Source organism: Nasonia vitripennis, chromosome 1, assembly GCF_009193385.2.
Source record: "Nasonia vitripennis strain AsymCx chromosome 1, Nvit_psr_1.1, whole genome shotgun sequence".
Classification (NCBI taxonomy): Eukaryota; Metazoa; Arthropoda; class Insecta; order Hymenoptera; family Pteromalidae; genus Nasonia; species Nasonia vitripennis.
In genome coordinates this window covers 25,762,575-25,788,335 of record NC_045757.1, presented here as the reverse complement: position 1 = coordinate 25,788,335, position 25,761 = coordinate 25,762,575, and the positions used below count along the sequence as shown (strand labels likewise).

The 25,761-nt window shown below is 44.6% G+C and overlaps 1 protein-coding gene across 5 annotated transcripts in view; it reads left to right on the top strand.

The window, feature by feature from the left end:
- The window catches only part of LOC100118475 (transcription factor AP-2-epsilon), a 200,512-nt gene that overhangs the window by 132,164 nt on the left and 42,587 nt on the right, over positions 1-25,761 (top strand). The window contains exon 1 of one of the 5 annotated variants that reach the window (XM_031920739.2): positions 22,620-23,060. The exons of 3 other annotated variants lie outside the window; for them this stretch is intronic. In XM_031920739.2, coding sequence (XP_031776599.1) covers positions 22,977-23,060 — 84 coding nt within the window. In that variant the 5' untranslated portion in view covers positions 22,620-22,976. Of the gene's footprint in view, positions 1-22,619; positions 23,061-25,761 lie in introns of those variants that run through there. One more of the 5 variants, XM_016981137.3, reaches the window with a different exon arrangement.

Sequence of the window (25,761 nt, the reverse complement as noted above, 5' to 3'; positions counted from 1 at the left end):
ACGAGCGTCGAGTCCGAGCTTATGGTCAGCGACATGCTGGAGGAACACGAACATCATCATCACTCGATTGGCCTCGGAGCCGGTAAACGCAAGAGGCAGGACGACAATGACGGCGACGATCTCGGCCCCCGCAAGCTTCCCTCCCTGGCCAGCAACAACAACGACGTGAGTTTCGTGCTCGAGGACCACAACGCCGAGGATGGCCTGCACGACGACCGGGATGACGTGAGTTTTGGGGAAAAGTATAGACAATAACACGAGGACGCTGCTCCCTCGCGTTACGCAAGAGCGTGAAATACTCGTAAAGCCTTTAAAAATCATCGGCGATTGTCATATCCGAGAGGGACCACCTCACGCACGTGCTGCTCTCTCTCTCTCTCTCCCCCCGATCGACCAACTGTCTCCCCAACTTTTCTCAGAACTTCGCAACGCCGAGAACCAGTTCTCTCGATCTCTGTGCCGCGTGTTCGCTTTCCTTCGACGTCGCTGCAGGTACACGCACGCACACCTTGATCATATCGCTCGCCGATATACGTATACGCCTTATTGTTCTATTTACGCGGGAGGGAGACTTTCTCCTTTTTGCGCGAGTTGACGAGAGTTTCGCTTCGAGTGCGTCCTTATCGCGTTCAGATTGATAATATTGATTTTGCCTTTTGAAAGTGAGATAAGTTCGTGAGCTCTAATTTTAGAATCGTTGTACTCCGGAAGGATTAATCATCGAATTATGCAAAGTCGCTGCTTCTGTGAATCGATTATCGATGAAAGTTTGCTCAAGTCCATACTTTCTATATGCATGGGTCGAGAGAACATTTCTTGCGAAAATAATTGATCGCACGTCGGTGTAGTGCGCGCCAAGTGGTTCGATGACTCCGAAACTACACTTACGAAGTATGTCTCTATTATTATGTAAATTAATCGACTCCGGCGCGATGAATCTACGCGCTTTATCAACTTTCTCATCGATTCGAGCGCGACTCTCTTACATACATTGAAAGATAAAAAAACATTCGCGATATTAATTAACGTGTCTCGAGCGGTATCCAGTAGTATAAACAACCGCACGACTACCGATCATTAATCCCTGTTTATGCCCACTTCGCGGAACGCGGAATCGGCGACGCGTGTATAACGCGTGATAAAGAATCGCGCGGAGGGTTCCCCAGTCACCCCGAGGGTGTTTCCTGACTCAGCGTGGCGGCGCGTATGACCCCGCGGACAACTGCTGTCATTACTAATCTCTCTGTCCGCGTCTTTTTTCGCCGCGAGCCACCTCCTCCCGACTACCTCTTCTTCTTCTTCTCCTACCGTTGCTTCTGCTTTTTATGTATACGTATACTCATGTGTGTGTGTGTATATACACTCGGCGAGCGCACGTGGATCGTTTCCTGCTGATGAGCCGAGGGGCTCGTCGGGTCGCGTTAATGCCTCGGTTTTTCTGGTAGCTTTCGAGCGGTGTGCTTCCTTGTGCCGTGGGTTATTATGATGAGATTGAGATTTGTTTGGCTAGGATTGGTCGTGGTAATTCACTTATAATGGACAGCTGCTGCCGCTGAATATTTTTTGTTTATTCCTGGGAAAATCCCGTTCTTACACCTCGACGCTGTGTCTCGTGTACTCACGAATTCGTTGAATATGAAAAATGCAAGTCTCATATATTCGAGAGAAAATTTACGGTACCACCTTCGGACGTACGCGATAAATCCAGCGAAAGAGTCCTTTCGAAATTCAGACGATATTTATGAGAGCCAACTATGCTTCGGATGCGTTTCATTATTCGACGTCAGAGCTGACCCGATCCTCTAACGTATAGACATTGTCAGCACACTCTGACCCTGACCACACGGCGAACACCATCAAATCGATTCTCCACTCTATAACACACGCATACAGCGTGTCCCCTTCCTTCCCCTATACACAACAACCGACCACCTCTCATTTCTCTTTCTCCGCATCCGTGCGCGAGCATATCTCTCGTGGATACTTACACGCACGTATATAGAGAGATGCGAGAGAGCATATACGCAGAGAGAGGAAAAGGAGGACGCGGCGAGCGTAGGCAGGTATAGGACAGTCGTATGGGATTAGCGCGTCGACGAGGTCACGGAACGGGTTTCAGGAAAAATCTATGCGAGCCGCGAGAGCGTTTACTTATATATACCGGCTCGAGCAGAGAGATCCCCGCCCTGCTGTGCTGCTGCTGTCGCGGCAGGTTCATCGGGCTCTCTTCTTTCATTGATGCGCGAGACGTGTATCGATGTGCCCGCGCGTCATGCGCGATGGATCTTCGAAGTCGATCGTTGAATGCGGCTTCTGTGCGAAATCGCGGAGATGATGCTCGATTATTATGTATGAATTGATTCTTCGTACATGTTTCATTTTTAATGGTCGATATTTCGGCTGATTAGGAACGCGCGTTTTTTACGGTCTTAATCGATTGTGGCTGCTTTCTACTGACGCTGCAGCTTGGCTTTTTAGCTTGAGCTGATGACGACGTTCGCGTATCTCTTAAATACGTATTGGAAATTATAATTAGCTTAATGTGATAATTACAATATTTACTACAAAAACAGCTGCTTATCCGTGTCGTAAATACATCCTTTTTCACGCCCGTTATACACCGGCGCGTAATCCTTTCGAAACGCATTTCAAAGGCTTTACATTTTAGAGGCTTTATTCAGGAAATAGTACAATAAAATCTCTGAGTCATTGGCCGTTCGCGGCGTTAAATTTTCAAAAGTTATACCTCAACGTGCAGCGTTATACGGCCGCGTGCGTCTCAAAAATAATCGCCTGATTTACACTATCCGATTTACACCTTGATCTCTCGACTATTTTCAAACTTTGCAATTCGAGCGTCTTATTCTCTGTTACAATTATATCGATAAATTTGAAAGCAAAAAATCGTTGTAGCACACTTCGAAACAAAAACACTGCAACGTATAGCAGTACTTTAGAAATGAGTAATCTGATAACGATATGTAGATTAATATGGTGCACCTTGAGGAACTCCGCGCTAGCGCTCGCTGACAAACGACTAATATTACGTTTAATTTTTCTTCGTGCTAGATATTTCTAATTTATGGCCGGTAATAAAGATCGAGTGTATGCTTCTGCAACTTATTCATATACGAGCGCGCTCTAGCTGCGCGTATGCATCGCAAGGCTCTTATTTTACAAGCTTGTTATACAGAACGTTTTTCCTCTAATTCAATTCATCGCCGTTGCTAATACTAACGACTATTTACCTACATTGTTGAGCTATTTTGATGAATAAATTAAGTCACGTTAAACTTAAATAGATCGCGCTTTTTGCTATGTGTATTGCTAAACGTAGTAGATCCTGTGCGTTTTTGCGCCAATAAATATCCAGCTGGTACATTTATGAGTTTCCTGCACTTCTACAAGATTGTCAGTGAAAAAATAGCTCTCATGGAACGAAGTAGTTTTGTTCTCGTTATGGACGAATAATCAGCGATTGCACAACTCGAGTTATCGAAACAAATAAACGTAAAATGTCTTCATACCTCGAAACAGCCATTCGACGTCGCAATAGCCTTCGATTAATCGCTGCACGCGAGGTTTTAGATACAATAAAGCCAGTTCCACCAACACACTCGCGTGAACATATATATATTCATAACTGCATTATGGGGCACACGATAGATCATCGGGCCGATGCGCAGTTAAAATTCCTCGCCTCTGAATCCTTTATTCCAACGCTGCAGCGTTTCTCCCTCTCTCGCGGATATTCCAAGAATTTCCACGCGAAAGCCATCGATCAGACGATCGAATAGTGCGAGCTTTCGCAGTTCTTTTTTTCATTTTTTCCTCCGGCTTGTCTCGCGGACTACTGCATGGACAGAGAGAGATAGAGACAGAGAAAGAAAGAGGGACGATGTGGTCGGACGACATAGAGACCTACACGGGTTTCGCAAGGCTTTTGTGTCATTCATAAGCTTGAGTTTTGCCACAGAGAAAGAGAGCACAAGAGAGAGAGAGAGAGAGAGAGAGAGAGAGAGAGAGAGAGAGAGACCAATTAAAAGCGAACGCTCGGTGGTAAGGAAAAATGACGATTCATGCCGGCCGGACACGTTTCTTTGATAAAGTATGTTTCGCTATACGCTCGCGCATGTGTGCGTGTCAATGGAAAGAAAAACAGTCGACTAGTGCAGTCGGAATATCGATACAACATTGTTAGTAGGAATGTAAAATCTTGTCCCGATAGATGATTGATCGACTAAGCAGCGTCTAGTCACGTAAGGCAAAAGCTCGTTTCTGCTTGCGAATAAACAGAGTAACATCTGTAAGTAAATAATACGCGAATAATGGAATTTATAGAAAAGCTTTTACACTCGCCTCCATCGCAGCTAGAGTAAATTTTGGCTTTAGTTCGGTTTGATAATAAAAAAAGAATTTTCAAGAAACGTAGTTATGGCTGTAATAAATCAGACGAGGCACAAAAGCCACGAAAAATTTAGCCAACCACCTCTGATGCCGCAGCCATTCTTCTAGAAAGCCAGGCAAAATAAGGTCAAAACCTAACCCAAATGTATCTCGTTTCGCCTATATCTTCACCCATGTATATCCTTCATCTGCGTCTGCCTCCCTCTCTTTTACTTCTTTCTCCTCGAAGCCCGTTATACAATACACTCGTCCGGCATATCTCCCGCATCGACGATTTGTGTTCGAAACACTCCGACAATTATTGCCTCCACAGACAGAGGAACGCGGATTGATCTATATCGGGATATCGTTTCTTCAAGAGGAGTAAAAAGGAGGAGAAAAAAAATAATCAAAGGATCGAGCTGCCGTCACGTGGCTTGCGGGAACAATGATTCCGTTTCGCCGCGACGTAAGTGTGAATGGACGTGCGGCGATTGTCGACACTTTGAGCGGCTATTGTGAGCCGCATGAGTGTGATTTATGTTATACGCTGCGTCGTATTATCGTGATCATCGATGGATGCGCGCAGAACAATCCTAATAAAGCTGGGGCTGATTGTTTATTGGCTTATTAGAGCGCTTGGGAAACTACTGGATTCCGTTTCTTTAAAACGTGTTTAAATTACCGGATTTTTCGTAGTGGCGAAAGGCTAACTCCTTAACTACTATCTCGGTAAGAGTCCCCCAAGATTTCGAAATATCCAAAGAGTAACATCAGAAAAGTGGTGTATCGGCTATTTAAAGTAAAATCATAATTTAAAGCTTTTGTCGCTAAATATTATTTGTTAAAAACTGCTATCGTGTGAGTCCAACTTAATCTTAGTTATCATTTGCTCGTACATATACTGCCATGGACTATAAACAGAGCAGTATTGGACTCAAGCTTGGCCTTTCTCCCACCGCTTAAACTTTTTCTTGACTAGCGACGATAGACCAATATTTCGAGAAAAAATTAGTTATTTTAACGTAGGGTTTATGGAAGTCGCGTGAATAAACAGGTTAATATTCAGATTGATATGGATCTAACGTTATATTTGGCGTGAAAATGAAAAAGGGGCTACTTTCTTAACCTATACGAGTGTTACTCCCAAGTCATGCGAGCGTCCGAATTATGTAATGTATGCAGTGACCTTAAAATTATATGAGTTATCAATATCAAATGACACATAAATGTGAATTAAACATTTTTTGCACATCTTCAGTTGACTAGAGATTCGCGTACGATCTACCTTAAAAATTTCTTAACACTAGCAAGGTCAATGCGCGCTCCGCGTGCTCTGCTTTATATTAAACATTTTTATAGGTTAGAAACAAACTATCACGCGCGTCCCGCCATCTATCTCGTAATCTTATTGGCCAATCGACGACCAATCAGAGAACGAATAGAATGATGATTTTCTCTCTTTTTTAGAGTAAGATTAGATTTAAATAAAATGATGCATTTATTTTTTAGTCGCATGTTTTAAAATGAACAAGAAAATTAAAACTGTATAAAAACAAATGTATATCAAAAAATGTTTGCAATTTAAATATGAAGAATACGTAACACATTGAAACGTTTTTTACGAGACAACAATGTGCCCGAATTAGATAAGATCTTGAGAGTCCATCAAGATATCCATCAACATGTTGGTTCGTTACGTGTATAGTCTTATATTACGGAGATTAGCAAATAATATAACAAAATTTCATGTCGAAACAAAAGCTTGATCCAGAATATGTTCTTGATAAATCGATCTTCAATTCACATTCGCAATCTATAACTGTCTTAAAAATAGAATATAATGAAGAAGACAACTTTATTAATTTCATAAACAAAACTCTCGATTTCTCAATCGAAGTAATCACCCCAGATAATAAGCAGCTTGTGTGCATTAACGAGCCGCTAATAGACAGACTATAACTTTAAATCCGAACATCCATAATTCATAAATAAAACCACGTTTAATCTCAGTCTACCTCAAATCCAAATAAGAAATCTAAAAGTTTCTGCTTCAACATTTTCTCTCTAAACCCGTGTTTGCTGATTAGTCGACGATCAAGAACATGCGGCTACTGCAGCGAAAAAGAAGAGAAAAAAATCAACACCACGCTCGATTCATAAATTCAACCGTAATACCAAAAGACATTCGGTTTACGTCATGCGCGTCACGTCTCCTGCTCCAAGATGATCAAGCCGCGGAGAGTAGCAGCTCAGATTTTCCATTTTTTTTTCTCCTCGACGAAAGGCATCAACGATCGCGTATCATCGGGTCTAATAGGCGCAAACTGTGTCGTCGCATTTATCGGCGCTTACGTGCGGATAAGTTCTCGTATCGGGTTTCACGTGTATTTGCATCTTTAACTGTGTATTCGCTAGACAACTTTGTTGCAGTGTGGCATGTTATTTATGCTCGTTGTCGCGTCGATGATGATTTTTGCGGATTTCGTTACAGGAATTTTGAAAAATCAATTATGAATACGTATATACGGTTGAGGGAGTGTTCGCGGCGATACTTTGCATTTCTCACTCTTTATTGAATCGTTCGACTGCGATCGAAAGGAATTTCTCGACATCTGTGTTCACGCCGATTGTGCAATATTTACGTTAAAAAAGACGAGGAATTTTCATAATGAAAATTACAATGCACGATTCTTTTAATTAAGACAGAGTTATGTGAAAGAACGCTGTACGTGTGTGACTCAATCGCAATTTAATTATAGAAAATGGCATGAATGGAAAGTAGCATGAATTTTATTGACATAATTGTGCGCGGCAGCGAGAAAAACAAATGATCCGCTCATAAAACGATGCATAATCTAGTGCAGTTTATAGTCAGACACTTAAAATTTCTCGTTCTCTTTCTCACTCTCTCGAAAGACAAAAGTTCACTAAGTGCTTAACACGAGTTTCTCACAATTTCGTCATTTCCTTTCACCTCTGACGTATTGCTGCGGTCTGTGCCACACGAATGCTGCCCTCTTTAGCGTTCGTTTTCATGAATATTATCTTATCGACATTTTTTTTACACAATCGAAAATCACCTAATGGACAGTCCAGATAATTTATATTCTAGAATATTTTATAAAAAAAATTTGATTACCAATTTTGTTCGCGAAGCCCTTCTCGAAAAACGAGCGGTATAGAAGCCGGCATAATGAAGTTAAAGGGTATGCGAAATCTAAAGAATCGAAAAAAGAAAGATTACATTGTATAGGACTAAGACACAGGAAGCGAAAGAGAGATATGATAAGGAAGAATGTAAGCGTTGCGAAAAAAGGGTGCAAAAACACGGAGGAAAGGGAAAAACGAAACCGGCCACGAGAGAAAGAGAAAAAGATAGATAAGGTAAATGAAAGAGGGAGCGAAACACGGAGCAGGAGAATCGCGCGCGAACACGGACTCCGCACAGACACAGCGAGAGAGAAAGACGCGTGTGCGTATCAAAAGACAAGAACCAAGAGCGTCCGCTAATGAGCCGCGGATGAAATGCCGCTTAAGTGGTCGACTATTTTTGCGGCGTCGGCGAGTTGCTTTTCTTTCTCTCTCTCTCTCTCTCTCTCTCTCTCTCTCTCTCTCTCTCTCTCTCTCTCTCTCTCTCTCCTGCGTCGTCGCTTCCTGGCCAGCAGGAGACACTCGTCCTCCGACGTGTGTAACGGCTCCGGCTCTCGTATACGAGCGTATAATATGTGTACACGGTGGGATACGAGATCAGTTGTACGGCTAGCCGTATTATAATATCATCGGACGGTCGTACTGCGCTGATGCTAAAGTCGCGGCTGTCTGTGCGCGCTAATAACACAGGCGCGAAAACGCCGTAAAAGTTTAGTGCACCGAGAGAGGTTTACCACAGCCCCGACTATATATCTGCGCTCCTCTCGCTTTTTCTCAGCTGAGAGCCGGGGTATACGTGTGTAACCGGCAATTTTACTTAGAGAATACGTATATACCGAATTTAGAGGCATTTGCGCGCTAAGGACATTCGATGGAGAAATTCTAGGGAAACGTTACGCTCCGTGTGTGAAATTTGAGTTCTGGCGCGAAAAGTATTGTTCGCGCGTAATTTATCGGCTATTATACGATAGACACGGTGTGTCGTTGGCCGGTCTAATAGACGCGTACGGTAGTGCTGATAATAACAATGCATCATTTTAAAATAATAGCACACTATTATTATACTTAGCTTAATAAAGCATCTCCACAGTAAACAAGCCGGCCATTACCACACATTATTCGCACGCATTAAGAAAATTTTATAATACCCTCCGTACGAGCTACTACACACAATATAGCCTATACTGCATCACGCAGCGAACATAAATTTTTCTTACTCGCCATCCTCTCTCTCTTTGTCTATAATCAGCCAACGACACGCAAACGCCAATTTATCCTCCTAAAATTTTCCGAGCTGCACAAAGAAACGTAAAATATCGCCCGAGTAATGAACCGCTCAAACGCCCGTCGACGTTTTTCACGCTGTGTATTTTCCTCTCTGTCGCAGCGTGCACGCGCGCTTGCGCAGAAAGTTTATAACGCGCGCCCCGTAAACTACCTTTGTGCATTTCATTATTTGCGCGGCCCGTGGATTCCTGACATTCCCACAGTAGTTCGATGACTTATTACCATTATTTTGCGGCTTTTATCTCTGCGCGTTGTGCCCGCGTGTATAGTGTGTGTATACCTCCCCTCGATGCGAGACTTATGCTAATCGCGACGCTGGATTATATTGCCTTTGACACGGGCTCGCTAAGTGCGTCGTTTCTGCAAAGAATTTTTTTAAACTTCTTTTTCGCAGTTCAAGTAGATCACACGGTTTATCTGTCGCGCATTCAGCCGGTGGGCATGTGTGCGCAATATTCGGGCCAACAAATGCTCGCTTTTAGCATTTTACTTTTTGCTCTGTATTTTTAAGAATACGGCCAGTTTATTCCCCACAAACTTTGAAACGAACAATAACATCGGTTTTATTATTTTCGTGAAATTTTTTTAAATCAATACAGAGAAAAACAAAATTTTCGCCGCGCGGGAATACAGTTAACAGTCGCACTTTCTTATTCAGCCACGCCGACCGTGTGTATCTCCGAGCGAGCTGCAGCGTCATCGAGGTAAAAAGCGTTTTCGCGTAAAATGTCGGGCGGTGGGTATATTTGCAAAACTTATAACACTTGCAGTCCACGCGCGCGCGAGAAAAAGGGGCAAACGGCGCAGCGCATAAGAAGAATCTCGATAAAAGTGCGCTAATAAGTGCCCGGCGAAAAAAGCTGCGAATATGGCAAAATCGGCGCAGGTGTAATTGGCCGGATTGATCGCGAAAAAAAAACTGGTGGAACTCCCTCGACCGAACTCTCTTATTTTCGCTGATGCTGTTGTTGCTTTTTGGATTATTCGCTGATTCGATTGTGTACAGATTCGCATACCGCGTGTAACGGATTTTCGAAACGCGATCCCGAGCTCTTTTTTATCCTTCGAAAAGCAAATATTGTTCGAATACCGTTGTCGAATTTCGACGGAAGGAATCTCGCTTTCAAAAAATACCATACTCCCGTTTCATGCACTTTATCGCCGGGGCTCTTCCGAAAGAGAGCTCGGATCACGAGTCAAAGTTGGGCAAGCTCGCGCTGTGTGCGTGTATACGGTGAAATCAAAGCATTGTCATCGACGAGCCATATAGAAAGCCAGCTTCACTGAGGAGAGAGAGAGAGAGAGAGAGAGAGAGAGAAACTATTTACGATTCGGAGGTAGATAATGCTCGGGTCGTTATAGGCCGCCTAATTGCGACGCCGACACAGTCCGCTGGGAAATAAGTGAAAATTAATACGCTTCTTGGAGGAATTTCGAAATCGTTTTTTTCTTTTCTGAAACCCGCCGCGCGCAGTACTCCAGCTGGATTTCAAACAGTCGTTATCCGCGCTGCTCTACAGTCATTCTTGAATAGCGCACTGGAATTCGTAGTCTTTTTTTCTCGCCGCTCAAGTGCGATGGCTAGTATTTAATTTATTCAGTCGTATACTTTTCCGTGAATCGCCCGCGTTCATACATCCGCCCAATTTCTTTGATAGCGGCGATAATGTGCTATATTTTCAAGCGCTTTTCTTCGCTATTATACGCCGTGTAATTTCGTTCCGTGAGAGTTCTATTTTTACCCTCGATCGTTAAAAAAATAAATTACCCCTGAATTATCACTCTCGTTACATCTCGTAACCTTCGATGATTAATTTCGATAATTCGGCCCCACTTTCACTGGCGCTCGCTCGCGCTCTTGTTACCCAATCCCAGAATTCCAATAACCAATCAAATTACCAGCAGAGCCTATCGGCACATCTCTCGTACGAGAGTCAACCGCATGATCGCGAAAAGAAGACTCGCAATTTTGCCGCCGGAGCAATTACATAGGGACACATGAACGCGCGATACCACTGCCCGATAATGCGCAGGTTATAATAGGCCCGCACACACGCGGGGATATTTCTCGCGACGTCCATTAAGTCGTCATTTCCTCCGCAAGCGCTTGGTATAATTTACGCGCTCGGACCCTTCGTCGTGTGTTAGTGTGTGTGTGTGTGTGTGTGTGTGTGTGTGTGTGTGTCAGGTGGAAAAAATATCGCTTCTTAATGACCGTCCGACGGAGCGCCTAATTTCCAGGATACCTTTCTTTCCGTTCTCGCGCGTTATTTATACATGTCTTCTTGCTGTGCACGGAGTTTTGACTGCGAGTCGTTTGCGGGATAAGTCGTAGGATACTTTACCTGCGGTCTGGTGGATTTCACCTGCGCTTTTTTGGCGCTGATCCACCTGTTGCTGTTTCGATGCTCTTTTATTATAATTTACGCTGCGGTTTGATTGAGAGCTTTTGGCGTTTGTTGATAGAGGCAATGTTTCACAATTATACATATGATTTTAACATGAATATTGGTAAAATTTACACCTAAAAATTAAAAGAAACGTTATTTCTGATCTGATTTTATTTTCTGTTGTAGGTGAGTTACTGACTAAATTACGACCCTATTAAACTATGTCACTGGCTACGTAAGTCTTACAACAACCACAAAAACAAACATTACATAATTTTACTATTCTTAAAATCATACGATCAAAAGCGCGAATACAAAGTATTTCGGCGAACAAACTTATTACGTATAACGTCAGAACGAGACTACAATAAATTTCGAGAGCCGGCGAAACGAGCGAGAGAACGCGCAAAAAGTTCTCGGACTTTCACGTCTCCCCGCGCGCGCGAATACACTGCACAGAGAGCGAGAGAGCGTTTGACAAGAGCGCTGCCGCCGCTCAGCGGAGTTTCGGTAAGTAATTTAAGAGCCTGAGCGATTCGCCGCCGCGGTAATTTCCCCATGTAAATTTTGTACCGGCGCTCTCGTAATCAGGCCTCAAAACTCTCCTGATCCGCGACGCGCAATTTGCCGACTCGTAAAGATCGCTCGCGAGCTTTTTGAATTTTCCGCGCTTTTATTTTTCTCTTCTTTCAACGCGAATATCTCCTGCGCGCGATGATTTCACGGCGTCGTGCGTAACGGTATGCGTAATTGAAAGCTGCAGCGAGATAAGAAAGTTCGCGACGCACGTGCGTCTCTCTCCAGCGTACGTGACCAGTAGTGAGGTAAGGCGTACAGAGCGGTGTATATAGGGCTTTCGTCCTTGCATTTTTATTTTCCAGACTGTTTCGCGCGCTCGATTTACAGATGTTTTATGACGTGATAAAGCATTCGCCGGTGCACGACGGAGTTACATTATGATTGTTGCTCAAATAGTCGAGCACTATACACCCCGATTTGAATTCTATCATGCAGCGTGTAATTCGCTTTAATTATCGGAGCGATAAATCACGTCGGTAGACACCTTCAAAAATTCGCAAACGAGTCGTTTACCATAGCCGTGCGATCTGGAGCGTCGCGATGCCGGAAGGAAAACACGCGTGCGTGTGTGGTTGAAGTTCCCGCGAGCATTATGACGCCCGAGGACGAATCGCTCGTCTCAGGTGCAAACGACGCCTCAAGTGTATGTATATCGGTGCGAGACAGCATGTGAGAGGCGCGATTTTTCCCATTCGACTATGCGATGCATACGAGCGAGATTTATGCATGATAATAGGTGCCCGTGTGCGCATGGCGGTACCTGTCCGCCTCTCGGCCTATACCCGAAGGCAGTGAGACATGCATATATGCATGAGACAAGACGAGGGAGAATAGTTTGTATTTTTCAAAAATTATTGAAAAATTTAATGATAATCGAGCGGTGTATATAGTCTGTGTGTGTCACTGGGGCTGAAACGGTAACCGGAGTTGGTATATCTTTACGCGAATCCTCAAAAAGTATTATCGACGTTCGTCAGTATTTTTAATATATCGATAGCAATTCTACCTAATTTCAGTTGAAAATTAGTTTAATCAGTCGCATCGTCTTCGCTACTCCCAATTTTCAAAACACTCCACAAGCAAAAGCCTAAGCGCACCCACGATTCCCTTTTCTGTGTCCACATAATCTCACCCCTCTAAATCACGCGCCATAATCGCAGTGCATAAATCGCAGCTTCCACACATCAGTAAAGGAGAGAAAAAAGACGACGAGTAGTGAAAAGGTACAAATTTTCGCGGCTTCCCTCTCGAACTGCCGCACATAACTTTTCATTTTCCCCTTTAACTCGTGGGACACATACGTCATCCAGCATACGACCGCTCGCGCACTTGTTTATTAAGTCTCTCGCAACACACGGCACATACATATCTATACCTATACGGCATGTATTCGCATCAGATGTACGTACACGTATATATCGGTCTCGTATACGGTAGCAGCGTGTACCCGCGTAATAACAGTACACGCGCGTAGGACAACTTCGCCGTCGCAGTACTAAATACACGGGCCAGCGGCCTCTCGAGCGAAAGATGATTGGTGCGCGCTTGCGCGCGGGTATTAGCATAACACGACTCGCCTAATTGATGTTAGTTAGGCGGTGGCTTCCCTCGCGGCGAAAAACGACGACAAACGCGAGCGACGTACGTTCCGCAATACTATACGCGGCGCTCTGGTATAGCTTCGAGTCATTAATGATCGATTAAACGCTATACACTCGCATCGCGATCCGAATAAGCGTGCTGCAGCGGAGGAGCTTTCCTCTCGAAAGAGAGAAAATTGCTGTAATTGCGATTGTGAGTCGTTAAATCGCGAGCGGATGTTTATGAGGTTTGTCGCGTGCTCGGGGATTCCTGTTTTTAAGAAATTTTTTCGAGCCTCCTCGTTGTTGATGCGTATATGAAATTGAAATCATTTCTCCGAAGCGTTTTTCTCGACTCGTGATTTACAACCCCTCGATGCAAAAGTTGGAAGACTAGAGAGTAAACAAGCTTTATAGGTAGCGGAGCGAGCTGTGTGCACTGGATAGAGCGTCGCGATATAAATAAGGCTAAAAGCGCCGTCTCAGCAGGCCCGCGAGCCGGGCGGAAAAATTCCGAATGGTACATAATAATTTCAAACCGGTAAAACGATCGCTGCTCGAAGTGTAAAAAAATCACCGTACATACCGGATTCGCCGGCGAAGGAGGAGCTCGCGCGCCAGCAGTGTCTTCCCTCTCTCTGCACGGGTCAACGCGCGCGGCCAGTCGTAAAAGATTATCAGTACATTCGTGGAGCCGTAATCGTCGCATAAAACGTCAGAGCTTTAACAGCTCTCAGGCGTTGAACGGGCCTTACGAGACTGACTGATATACGCCGCGGCTTCTCTTGTAAATCTCGCCTGATGCGCGCAAGAGAGAAAGAAAGAGAGAGAGAGAGAGAGAGAGAGAGAGAGAGAGAGAGAGAGAGAGAGAGAGAGAGCGAGAGAGAGAAAGAGAGCTGCTTGCTTGTGTGTGTGTGTGTACACTTGAGGATCAATATCATGAATGGCTGATGATGGTTTCTTTTTCGCGCTATGGATCTTTGTAACGTGTACTGTGGTAAAATATTTATTATAACCTCATTTTTTTCGTCTACGCGAGTGCGTCATTTTATTGACGTGAAAGAGGTTTTATTGGGAGTTTCGAGGTCCTTGTATAACGGATCCATCCATCATATAAAACAGACAAAAAAAAATTCCCCAGAACTTCGAAAATCACTCGCCGCGATAAAACCGCGCGCATTAGCGGCTAAACGACACCGGCTGTAGGCGGAAAGTAGAGAGGAAATAGAGGCAGAAATAAGAAGACAGACATCGCCGCGGGTAGTCCCACGCCGCCACGTGTGTCTCGCGCATACAAGAGACACGCGCGCACCGGTGTGGGTTATAGTGCGCTGCCGCAGCTCTGTCCCGTTAGCTCGAACCCTCCTGGATCGCTCGCTTCTTCTTCTTCTCCTCTCGTTTGCCGGGCTGCGACATGCAACTACGAAATATACTTGTACCCCGTCTTTTGTTGCTCCTCCTTCCTCTTTCTCTTCTCTTTCACTTGTTCCCCGCGCAAATTGTCTTTTTCTCTCTCTCTCTCTCCCCTTTGTGCTGCGGTGAATAATCGCGAAAGGCGCTAATAAATCTTTCGCCGATTGAAGAGCGTTTACAAGAGGAATTAGAGCAGCGAAGGAGAAAGACGCGAGTCACGGTTTACATACAAGTAGTCGCGGACCGTATGGTCAGACGAGCGTAAAAAATCATCATAGTTACAAGCGCAGCGCGTTGACACTCCCGCGTTCGACGTAAAAATTTCTTTTCTCATTCTGCTCGCAAAATCACGCACGCGATCCACTAAATTTTTTCTCTCGCAACGAGTTGTTCGGCCATTGAATTTCCCCCCGTAGTGTCTTGCGAAATTCCACGTATCCCTTTCTTCGAGCAGATCGTCAGGAAAAAATTGAGAGCAGACCTTACGCACACGATCCATCGCGAGCGGCTCACAAAAGGGTGAGATACCGATCTCGTGTGTGTAACCTTTTTGTCGCTGCAGGTCTGGAGTTTGCATGCAAATGATTTTCACGCTCTCGGCGGCGGGCCGAAAAACCTGTTGAAAGAGACCGCTTATCTTCGACGCGTATCTGCGGCTATGGAGTCTTCGTTTTTTGCCCTCTTCTCTTTCTTTTTCTCGCGCTCCACGAAGATACACAAGCTCTGCACTTTCTCATTTGCATTTTCACTTTCTCTACGGGGAATCGGCGCTGCGGCAAGGAGAATATGCGCCGGGAGGTGCGTGAAGGGTTTTTGCTGAATCGATGAGCGCGCGGCGTTTATAATGCAAGAAAGTTAAGAGCTGACTTTGCCTTTTTTGTTGCGGACGAGCGCGTACGTATGTAGGTGATTGGATTAATTGATTTGAGAAATGCGTGACAGTTATGTCGGCCACGGGAGTGTGTATAACGTTTATGGATCGCTTCGATGAAATTTGTTTGTTTTAATGTAAGATGCAAAAATTGTTAACGTATTGCACACACACAACTTTCTTCATATTCAGAAGTTCATAAGAACCGCGTACTTTATTTTCATATTTTCTTCGAATATGCAGCGATGGCTTTGCGCAATCTTCTGTGCTATTTCATTATCAATCATAAATCCATTTAGCAATAAAACACAGGCAGGTTTGATAATAATGTCGTCATGGAAAATTATTGCCTATAAAATTTCGAAATCGTAGCAAGAAATTCATGGCCAATCATTATTGCTTTTTATCCGCGATTTTTTTTCCGAGACCCCCAACTGCATTGGACAAATGGGTTACCTAGAAACGGTGTACACAATATGCACAGCCCAATAAGTTAAAAGCCCGCATCGTATAATAATCACCACCTGTTAACATCAGGCATCATCTTTGCGAATTTTCGCGAATCCAAGCCGATAACATCCCGCAGCCTCCTTCCCAGGCATCGGGCAATTAATCATCTCATCAATGCTGCCTCAAAAACCGCTACACAGCAGCAGCATCCACCTTTCACAAACTATCCGTCTCTCCCTTACGCGTACGCGCGACAATATACCGTCGAGGGGGAAAGTAGTGTCGCGGCTGGCACACGGCGAGAGAGTCGGTGCAAGTATATACGGTGTATATGACGCATGAAGAAGAGAGAGAAAGAGAGAAAAAGAGAAAGATAAGGGCGTTGAGGCGATGGTTACCGTTGGGTGGCGCTGGACTTGGGACGCCTGGAATGCTGTTTAGCGGCTTCCCTCTCCTGCAGCGAGTGCATGTGTATAGCCGAGAAGAAGAAGAAGAAGAAGAAGAATATGGGTGTACTCTGTATGAAGAAGAGGGAAGAAGAGAACCTTCGGTTCGGCTCTCTGTTACGCGTCTTTTATTCGCGCGCGTGTGCGAGAGATCCTCTTTCCCTTCGGCGTTTCCGGAGATTCTCTCCCCCTCTCTTACGCTCCTTCTTCAGCCAAGCTTTGTCGTGCTTTTAATCCTGTCGTGCTTTTAATCCTGTCGTGCTTTTAATCCTTATCACCACGACTGTGCAGCTCCTTCCTGGACCCGTTTCGTCGTTAAATATTCATTTGCGCTATCTTCGGGGCGTGTTTTTTACTTGACTTTGTTGAAGCGTGTTTTTATAAACAATTTCGCTGCCAAGAAAGGTATGCTTGAAATTCTTCGCCTCGTATGTGTAAATACATACACTACGTTGTTTGCGCGGGCTTTTTCGCAACGTCACTTAAACAAACGATAATTTTAAATTATACCGCTTTGGAAATTAAAACCCTTCAACGACGCCAAACTTCCAAGTTAACCTGGACGAAGCGGACCTTAATCGCGCGTAATTGCCTGACACATCGTAATGCAATTTGGATCCATCAGGACTCTCCTTCTTTTTGTTGTCCCGAAAATTGCAGTCTCTTTTATGATCCCGTCGACAGCTCCGAGTTTCCTCCAGTAATAAACAAGAATAAAAAAAGGAACTCTTGCGTTAATTATGCTCCTTTTTCACCGCATGCACTCGTGACGGAGAAAGGTTAAACAGTTTGCCCGCGTGTAATAAAGACGTAAAGTACGGGACACAGCGCGTAATCAAAGAAAAATGCATAGCATAAAGGCATAAAGATTGCACAATAAAGTTTGATGCTCTTAAAGTGGGTGTTTTACCGAATGCATCAGATATGCGCCGGCGCTCGAAGGTGGATGTAACGGGGAGCGATGGGAAATTATAAGCGTTTTTGTAAAAAATGCCAAAATCACGTGTGTGTAAATTATTAGTGGCTTGCGTATATGCGCTGTTCCTGTCATTACAGAGAAAGTTCAGGAGGACTGCCAAAATCGATCATTTTCGCATGGCGGTTATCTTCCTGATTACAGAAAATGAAAGCCGCGTGTATACTCTTCGAATGTGCGTTAATCAAAAATATGACTTTCTTTTTTATGACATCTCGCTCCGCGCGCGCACGGCCAATTAAAATACATGAAAAAAGGGTCGCGGGTGATTAAGGATGTCTCAATAAAATGCTCTCGATTCTTTAAATTGACCATCTCAGTATTCAAATAAATCGCGAGGTGTACTAATTATTTTCGGAACGTCTTGTAAATTAAAAAATTCTCTTGATTAACGATCGGCTGACCTTTCCTAAGCGTGCGCGTGTGTGTAAACTACTGCAAACCTCATATATCTCGTCTCTCACGTATCCGAGGAAAGGAAGAATCATCAAACACCTAATGAGTTATCGGAACGCAGGGAAATAAAATCATGACCCCGACGCCGCGATCGAAGCCGCTAATAAGCCGCGGCGGGTCACTTTGAGCGCTGCCTACACAATCTCAGCTGTAGCAGCAGCAGCTCCGATCATTATACACGAGAGAGTAGCCCTTCGCGCCGTGAAATTTATGACAGTCGAGAGAAAATGACGAGGGCATAGTTCGTTATACATTAATCGTTCTCTCCATAGTCGTCCTCGGCGCGCACTTCACGCGTGTGCTTAATCCCTCTCCGATATAGCGCTTTCTCGATTAAAACGGATCTTTTCCTTTCTGCGTTTTCTAATAAAATGATTTATTGTTGCGTACCGAGATGTAACGGGCGCCCGACGACATGCGTGGGTAATTTCGTGTTCAGATTATATTATATAGCCGCCGCTGCACAGCTCGTTTTGGATTTCCTAAGCGAGCTCTTTAGAAGGCTGTATATCGTGAGATTTTGAAAAATTAGACACGCTTTTTTCGATATTTCTGGAAAGAGAGTAGAGTAGAGCGAAGAGTGTGTGTTTATTGAGAGAGAGAGAGAAAGAGAGAGGGAGAGAGAGAGAGAGAGAGGGAGAGAGAGAGAGAGAGAGAGGGAGAGAGAGAGAGAGAGAGAGATAGAGTGAGAGAGATGGGAGATTTGATTGCCGGCGCTTAACGAATTGGAGAAAGGGGACCTTTTTCGGATTTTTCCTCTCGTCGGCGTAATTTTTATGGGCGTTTCTCTACAAATTTTCTCTAGTAGCAACACGAGGATTTAGATAGTCCGTTGAATAATATTTCATTTTCCATTAATCAAACTTTAGAAGCAATAGCCGCACGAAAAGAACATGCGTATAGAGTTGCAATAAAAGGCCCGACGAAATTGCGAGTTTCAGCGCACATATTATACCTCCATTTGCAATAACGTATCTCACGGATCGCGTTGAATAAACGCTGCGCGGGTTCACTTCGCAAACATCTTGGGCGCGTTATATTGCTTCAATAAATTAAACTTATTAATGATTTAAACATCGTACAATAAAGTTCTTAATGATCTAATTTTATATCATCGTTATGAAATCTCGTCTACTCCTCGAGCCTCAATTAAAAGGGGATAAAATATTTTATTTCGTTTTTGATCTGCGTTTATAGCTTCTTAATGCGAACTCGCATACGTTACCGCTTCTTAATAAGGGATAACAAACCCTTTCAGATGCCGTAAAATATTTCAGTATTTTTCATCGAATTCTTATGGCACGTTATGCAATGTGTTTAATTGCTTGTTCTACAGAAACTATATGGTTGATAATACTATATTAATTATAATAATGATCTAATTATAATAATGCGTCAATGATAAAAAAAACGGCTAAAGCGGCATCAAATCAAAGTCACGAGAGCCGAACAACACGTTCGAATTTCTGAATGTCTTCATCATCCGAGGCTCGCCGGCTGTCACAAACAGGATCACAGTCTCGATAGCTACACGTCCAGCGGACATCAGTCGAAAAATCCCGTTTGACAACCCCCGGCCGCACAGTAGATCTACGCTTACACACACACACTCCTCAAAACTTTCTTGTATAAATCCCCGAGATAACCGACATAATATACCGGTCACCCGTGAAAAATCTGGCCACGTAATTGGCCATTATAGAAAAGCGTGAACAGCCGATAATAACGGCACACTTTCGGTCCCGGCATTTTTTGTGCTCTGCTCCCAACGTGCGCGTCAGAAAGTTCGCTGCTCGACGATCTAAATCGCTCTACATATGCAAAATATCCTCCCGATGCCGCACGTGTAGCCTCTGGTGAGCTGGCGATTTTAAAAAGGTCGCGAAAGCTGCGGCTTATCGCTGCGGGCCGAATCGATTACGCCCTGGCCCTTTCATTATCTGATTTCTCGCTGCCGAGATCTACGACTATGCCGAGGTTCGATTAAATGCGCAAAGCGAAAAATTAAGAGTTGCTGTGTGGTTATCTGAATCGAGTGACGTTGCGGCTCCAGGCGGTTACTGCCCGTGGGCTGTGTGTGAGCGTTACGGGGATCTGTTGCGGCTTCCGATTTTTTGAAAGATTGATATGATTTAAATCTATGTGCACTATCGTTTACGCTTAAAAGTGCGATGTTATTTTTACGCACTTCCTGAACTACAAATATCCATTTAACAATGTATCGATTGTAATGAGTGTCTGCTTGCATTCATTGCAGTAAAAGCTATAAAAATTCAAAACTTAAGCTCCCGTATAGAGTTATAAATTACGTTATACTCGAGGGTAATGAAACTTCTTTAATCGGCCTAAATTATTGCTACCAAGTTAAATAACCACGACTGCGCATAATAAAACCAACTTTTCCAATGCAATCCTCACTAGGCTATCAGTCAGCTGGTAAAAAAGATTTCACCGTTCAACTACCATTACAAATGCAGATAAAGTTCAGTTTTTGTGACTACGTACATTAAGTAACGCGAACCTTTTTCAAAACAGATTTCCCGCGTCTATACCTCAAAAAGAGACTTTCTACTTGTAAAATAATCGCGCTACATTCCCTCATTTTTAGCAAACACATAAGAGAGGAACTATAAAAAAGGCGCATCACACGTTTCTTATATAGATATATTAACTTTCGTCGAACTCCTGAACTCTCATTATGTAAAGATCACGACGCGAGCACGACTCTCTGCGACGACCTATCTTAGCGAGAGTGAATTAAAATGGAAATTTCTCTGGATGCATATGATATATGCGACAAAGTCACACGGTAAAAATACCGTTCGCCTATGAGCTTACATATGCCTAATGAGTGCTTCTAGTTTCACGTCGCTTGAATTTATCGCCGCGGCTGTGTTTTATGGATTAGGAGTCTACCTAGAGGATTTTAATAGGCTTTTGATAATACTTTCAAATGTATATATCGGAAAACTTTTCGGTTTCACTTCTCAGAGAGCCCGCGCTGATGCATAAGCGCACTTTCTCGTATTCCAGAGACCGCGTGTAAACCCGCGATGAGAATTAACCCCTGTGTGGCAATCGAATCAGCCGATAAATCACGCGCAAAATTCAAGGAAGCAGCGCATCACACCGAAAAATTACACTGGCCTTCTATCTAATTCCTCGAGAGCACAGTCTATCATCAAGCGCGCAGCAATGACACGTTTCGCGCATACGTATACAACGCGCCGAGTCTCGATCGGCAAGTCGCGAGTCTTCCTGCACAGTATAAGTACTCGACGCCCCTTCTCTGCGGAGATGCTCGACTCGGCTAAAAGCGCATGTCTGGGCGGCTCCTCTGCACCGCGACACGATAGGGGGCTAGACCTGGTGGGGAGCAACTATTCTCAACTTATACCACTACCGGCGCCGTCTGTACACCGCTCGAGGGCTTCCGGATTTTCGGCGATGATTGCCGAGCGAGAGTTTTAGTTCATCGGTATAACGGGCGCTAATCTGGAGCTTTTATACGATTAATTATTCCGATTCCCACGCGCACTTCATGAAGCAGCGCGAACTTTCCATCATCAGCTCGTGACTGCGCGCGGAGGATGATTCGCCGTCAGCTAATTTTGCCGTCATCGCGACATTAATTAAGACGCGAATCCTCGGCGGCGGCACAAGGACTCGCGCGGAGAGCTTCAAAGGAAGAGAGCCTCCGCGCTTTCTTGGGATTTCACGAGGCGGCCGGCGCGCGCTTGATTAATGAATTAACCGATGAGACATGCGTGTGCAACAAAGGCCCAGCCCGACGATGATGGATCTCTGAGAAAACGCGCGCGTAGAGAGGACTCCGGAGAGAGGGAGTAAGAGAGAGAGAGAGAGAGAGAGAGAGAGAGAGAGAGAGAGAGAGAGAGAGAGAGAGACAGACAGACAGACGGAGAGAGACAGACAGAGAGTGAATTGGAATGAGTGAGGGACTACGGTGAGCCGTATGGGAACGGAGGTTGCGTTTTTCCGTCCTTCGACGTAGTCATACTTTGAGAAAGTATTTAGACATATGTAAATCAGAAAAAAAATGAACTACCCAGCGGTAGCGGATTCCCATACGTAATCCCGTTAAAAAGCGTTCAAGCACCCCCAGCAGTCTCGAAAATCGATCGCATTACCATAAATTAAAATCACCCCCGAGAAAGCCCCAAACTTATACACACTATTCTCACACTCCCCGCACACACCCGCAACAACGACAACGATAATCTTCGAGCCGGCTGCTGTGCCGTGCGGTCCTTTAAAAGAAGGAAAAAAAGGCCAAGAACCGTAGCAAAGGGGGAAAAGCCCGGAGGCGCAAGTATATACGGCGGCGCTCTCGCGTGAAAGTGACACGCCTCGAAAAATGCGCAGCTCCAATAGTAGCGCACTGGCGGACTGTCCCTACGGCGGCGACTTGCGCTATAGAGGATCGCCGAAAGGTGGTGGTAAAAGCAAGCGTGCGCGCGCGCGAGCCGAATAGAGGAGGCGGCACAGTCGTAGCTGCGCACTCGCAGGAGCGCTCTCTCTCTCTGTCTCTCTCTCTCTCTCTCTCTCTCTCTCTCTCTCTCTCTCTCTCTCTCTCTCTTTCGCTCGGTTCGGCTCGCTCGCAGTGCGACGATGCGTATTATACTCGTCCGCGCGCTATCACTCGCGCGATGACGATCAGCTGTTCCGTCACGCGTCGGCTGCTGCTTTTCTCTTCTTCTTCTTCTTCCTCTTTCTCTTGTAGTGTGTAGTGAAGCGACGGACTGTTGTACTCCTCTCGGCTTCGTACTGATTCGTAGATACTGCTTTTTGCGCGAGTGCAAGGATTTTAATCGTACAGAGAGTATATCGTGTGATGGTGTGCAGAGTGTGAAAAAGTAAAAAAAGTTCTGTTGGTGAGATCGAGCTGTGAAGTTCCGCGAGTGAGGATCGAGGCTGGGCAGCCTCGAGGATAACATAGGCAAACTGGAGGTCCTTACCGGATCGTTTCCGATGCGGATGGAGGCGCCGAGCGCCGAGAAACTCGCGCTCTGCTATGCGCCCCACGTGGACATGACCACGGTCATCGAGGTTGAGGTAAACGCTCGCTTATATTCGTGCCGCGGCGCGTGTGCGATAATCGTAATTAATTCGAGCTGGTGCATGCTTTTCGCGGAATATGAGTGTTGCGCAAATTTATTCATGCTGTAAACGATTCGACTGTCGCAATGATCGTGCGTAATACAGTGCGCTTGAGTTAATTATTTCGATTACTTCATTAAGAGTAATTTTCTCATTTATTCGAAATATATAAAGTATGTCGCGACAAAAAATATCAATTACGCGCCGTCGTATAAATAAAAAATGCGGCGGATTCTTGTCTCATTACGCGCACGAACATGTGCTATTCCGAATTGCATTAAGGATATTTTCTGTACTTTAATTAGGCGCAGCTGGTTATCCGTGAAATTATGCTTTATAATCAGGGATTTCTCTCTCTCTCTCTCTCTCTCTCTCTCTCTCTCTCTCTCTCTCTCTCTCTCTCTCTCCCTCTCTCTCTCTCTGTTTTGCGGTTATTAATTAAGAAGGGAACGCGTATGAGCTATAGGACATTTTTTTGGCTTCAAAGTGTATTCACTATAATACGTACTCTTATTATTTACAGTTTTCTCTTTGGAACGCTGGTATTCTTTTTTTTATTATGGTTGCAAGTTAAACAATTTTTGGATACTCTTTTCTAACCAAGTAAAAAAAATACAGACAAATTCGTCGACTGAATTTAAATGCCTTTGGAAGAAGTGGAAACTTTGCTTCCGACGAGCACTAATTGATAGCGAGCGCAGTCGGTAAAAGTTTAGATAATACATAATGGGGAAGTAATTTGTACCTCAGAAATGTCTGTCGCCATCGGATTCGGTCAGTCGACGAGTCACTTACATTACTGTCATTACCGATTGTTATCTTTAGCACCGCCGCGAACTCCGGTATTTTCAGGCAATTAGGCAAAAGTATTCCGTTATTTCCAGACTTGTCGAATTTCCAATTCCCTCGTCTGCAGCCATCGATAAATTAACACAATCCGAATGTTTATCCCGAACTATCCACAAAAACAATAATTATTATTATTACCGAAGTATAGCACCGACAATTTTTCTGAAAATCCATCTCCTCCGACAAAAACAAAAACCACGCACACAAACCAACGCATTCACAAGCTCCGCAGTACAGAAAAACAAACCCTTTTGCGCATAAAAGTCCAGAACCAACTCACATCCTGCCTCTCTTACACACGCGCGCGCGCGTATAACAACCCGGCTAGAAATAAAGCGAGTAGGAAACAAACGGAAAAGACGCGAATAATGGGCAACGCGAGCGCGCGCGCATGAATTGCACCGTTTGCGCGCATAATCGCGCGCGCTTCGAGCGGATGCATCCCTTTGATTATGCAAGTCCGGCGGCGGCGTCGGCGAGCGGCCATGAAGATATTACAGATCGTATCGCGAGGGCTGCACGCGCGCGCCGAGGATGTGTACCGGCTAAAAGGGGGGCGATTCTTGTACCTATATACAGCCGCGCGTGCTTATCCGCGACGGATCTTTATGCGAACGTAAAACTCGGCTTTTTCGGAGGTATTGAGACGTAAGTGCCGTGTGTATGGATGTTCGTTTGTGGACCAGTTCGTGCTCGCGAATACCGTATCGGGTGATTATGCGATCGGGCGGGTTTGGATATTCGGATGGGTATGTTTGAGGGAAACAATTAATTGGCAGTAATTTTATTGCCTGTTTTTGAGTTTTGGCCAGTACGTAAACTTGTTAGTTGTTTCTGTACGTGGTAATTTTTCATTCAAGAGGGAAAGTAAACAACAAATTAATCACGGAGCTGATTGATAGAATCGTTACTTTCGATGAGTACTAAGTAAGTGCTTAAATAATATACGGAGTCGAGGTGTTCGGTTGACTGCTTAGTTTATGCAAATACACTGTCGTTCCAATCACTCATTGTTTCCATTCAACTCCATTAGTTCATTGACTCAGATATATACCTGCTACATTATTCATTTCATTGGAAACCATATAGCTTCGCTGATATAAATCGATCACCAGCTTCCAACAGCTCATTCCGACCTTTGCTCGCCTAACACACTTTCTGAAGAGTGTTAGGCGAGAGTGCCGTCCCGGTGACTAATATCGCAGCTCATATTCGCGCAACCGCAAAATACCGACACTGTACGAATACCAATATCCCCCCGAGTGTGATGAGGGGCTGGAAAATTGACTCCCATTACACGCAGGCATGGAAACGCACTTGACCGTTTTTAATATCGCGTCATCCGAAGCTCTGTATCCGCAGGCCTTTCTAAAAAGGCTTTTCACCTCTCGCCTCGCGTCGATTTTGGAATATTTCAATTATACACACTTCGCACTCGGCGCCTTTTTTTCGTCCCATCGATTCGACAGCGCACACACTACTGAGACAAATTAAATACCGTTTCTTGTGTGTATAGAAAGCGCGCAATTTTTTTTTATTTTGCCATAGAAGCAATACTCGATCAAAATCGCCAGGGGGGAACGCAATACAACACTTTCGCACGATCCTTAATTTTCTTTTTTAATCGAAGACACGGCATAATTACGGGATCGCTTAATCAATCCCGATCTAGAACAACCGAAAAGTCGCCTCTCTGCGCGCGGAACAAAAAAACAAGCGAACGAGGTCCTCGCCAAAAACGTGAGAATCATCGCCGTCGCTCCAGATATACACGCGCGCTTACCTATATTCTCTCGAATAGGCTCGC